The sequence below is a fragment of the Limulus polyphemus genome, unplaced genomic scaffold (genome assembly GCF_000517525.1).
Source record: "Limulus polyphemus unplaced genomic scaffold, Limulus_polyphemus-2.1.2 Scaffold2141, whole genome shotgun sequence".
In the NCBI taxonomy this organism is placed as follows: Eukaryota; Metazoa; Arthropoda; class Merostomata; order Xiphosura; family Limulidae; genus Limulus; species Limulus polyphemus.
Genome location: NW_013667751.1, coordinates 202313 through 204824, shown reverse-complemented (window position 1 = coordinate 204824; position 2512 = coordinate 202313). Strand labels below are relative to the sequence as shown.

The 2512-nt window shown below is 38.0% G+C and overlaps 1 protein-coding gene across 1 annotated transcript in view; it reads left to right on the top strand.

Annotated features, from left to right (window-relative positions):
* Nucleotides 1-782: 782 nt before the first annotated feature.
* Nucleotides 783-2512, top strand: part of LOC106466070 (carbohydrate sulfotransferase 11-like) — a 10024-nt gene continuing 8294 nt past the window's right edge. Inside the window, exon 1 of the mRNA XM_022394022.1 lies at nt 783-1246. Within this exon, the coding sequence (XP_022249730.1) occupies nt 1004-1246 (243 nt within the window). The 5' untranslated portion in view covers nt 783-1003. The remainder of the gene's footprint in view (nt 1247-2512) is intronic.

Genomic DNA, 2512 nt, shown 5'->3' with positions numbered 1-2512 from the left:
TGTTTGTAATTTAAAAATCACGTATTAACATAGTTATCATATGATGTAGAAGGCTTAGGCTCATAAAACATGGGCCAAATTCTAACTACAACATGACGATGCTGGTTGTTTCTTGTAAAGTACCAAGCTTCAGTGTAATAAGCCCTCAAGCTTACAGGTGAGCCACCGACGAACCAGAGTCATCTTTTGTGGTATATATAAAACAATATACTGTGAACACAATGTCTAGTTTGTTTGTTTTGAATTTCATGCAAAGCGATCTGCGCTAGCAGTCCCTAATTTAGCAGTGAATGACTAGAGGGGAAGCAGCTAGTCATCACTTTTGGGATACTCTTTTACCAACGAATAGTGGGATTTACAGTCACTTTATAACGTCCCCTATGGCTAAAAGGGAAAGAATCTTTGATGGGACGGGAATATGAACCCGCGACCCGCCCGCCTTTTGCGAGTCGATCGCCATAATCACCTAAATAAACAAAAAGACTCAGATATTTAATACACGGAAACAGGGTTATTTTGTATGTAGTCATTTTAACCTGATAAACTTGTATCGTGAAATAAACAACCTTAATGTAACAAGTCAACCAGCATCAGTTATCAAAAGTTACCACTACCTTGAAGAAACGTTTCTGAACAATTTAAACACACATGTGGCTGTGTGATGTATGTAGGTCAGAAGGTAAAGCAGCTATACTAGCAAGTCAACTAGTCATCACGTGATCGAAGAAGATCCGTGCCAGTGCATCAAATATTACGTGACTTAACAATTCCTCAAACAAGTACACAAGAGCTTTGCGGGGGCAGAAAACACCTAGTTAAAAAAACGGTTCACGTCGCTCTTTCACATGCATTTATGTCACTAAATATTTGTTTTTAGAGACCTAAAGTTTGAAGATGTAATTTCCTTACAGACTTTAGTATCTCTGTCTACGTGCTGACAATATTCTGACCGCTGGATAGCCGCACGGTATATAATGAAACATTAACCTTGGGCCGAAAAGACATGAAGTTGACAAGCCCAAATGTTCAACTTTCAGCCGCTCTAAAGAGCGCATGTTCTACGTCCAGAGCACACTTATTTCTAATTGCCTTTATCGTTGTGGTTACCTGTTGTTTTTACTTCTCGGGAAATTCTTTACCTTCTCCGACTGGTCTTTTCGTGAAAGATCGTGGAAGTCAGACTGTCTCTGACTTGCGACAACTTTCAGGACAGAGAGTTGAGAAAAAAGGGAACGTTTTACAGCAGGTGAGTAATGTGTTTTGACATTCAAAGCGTAGCTGCTTAGAAATTGTTTCCTGTTTTAGAATTATTGAATAGATTTATTGTTTAGGCCAAATCACAAACTCAAACACTAATTTATGTGAAATATTTCTCAAGTTCATTATTTTCAAAACTGAAATGTTATGCATTATTTAGTAAAAGAATTGTCGCCCGAAAAAGAAACACCAGAAAATCTGCGCTAATTTCATAATTACTTGTACTAGGGTAACATTTTTGACAACCTCTCTACTAGGATATCTTTCTTGACAATCTTTACTAGGATATCTGTTTTTGACAACCTTTACTAGGATATCTGTTTTTGACAACCTTTATTAAGATATCTATTTTTCACAACCTGTACTATGATATCTTTCTTGCCACCTAAGCTGGAATATTTTTTGACAACCTGTACTATAGTATCTTTCTTCAGGTCAAGTTCAATCTATACTTTTGATCAGCATGTGTTATTGGGTTATTCTAGTTTCGGAGAGTGGACAATGACACTCTTTCTTCACTTCACCTAATCCAGTGTATAGGTTTTTCTTAAAGTGACTACAAAGCACGTTCACACCAACAGTATTGTTACGACAGCGGAGGTCACGTGACGCTAGTAACACGTCATGCACTTCTCGAACGTTCACGTCCCTTCCTGAATGCTCGATATGCCTACTAGATATGCGGTAGTCTTGTATATATAAGACGGTCAAGACGTGACGGGATTAATGTAATGTGTAATAGAACTGCGGCAGAGAGAGACGTATTGTTGAGCACGTGAGACGTTTGTTGTGAATTATAGCGTTTGTTATAGCGTGACTGTGGAAATTAAGTGTATTGCAAAGTTGTATATAGAAAGAATAAACCAGTTTTATTTAAGAAAGGACTTGTATCGCTAAAGTTTCTTCAGAAAGAAATTATACGGAAAATTAACTAACGACTGGAGGCGTAACAAATTGATGTCAGAGAGTGGGACTGAAAAGAAAGAAAACAATGGAAACGAGAATTCGCAAATCAAACTACAGCTTGGCAGATTTGATGGCAGCAATACAAGAGCAGCAAAAGAAACAAGAAGAGAGACAACAGCAGTTGCACGAAAACCTGCAACAGTGGCTGCTCGAACGAGAAAATAAACAAGAAGAGAGATTACAGCAGTTGTTGGAGGAAAAAGAAAAGAAACAAGAAGAACGAGAAAAGAAACAAGAAGAGAGACTACAGCAGTGGCAACTAGAGCAAGAAAGGAAACAGGAAGAAAGT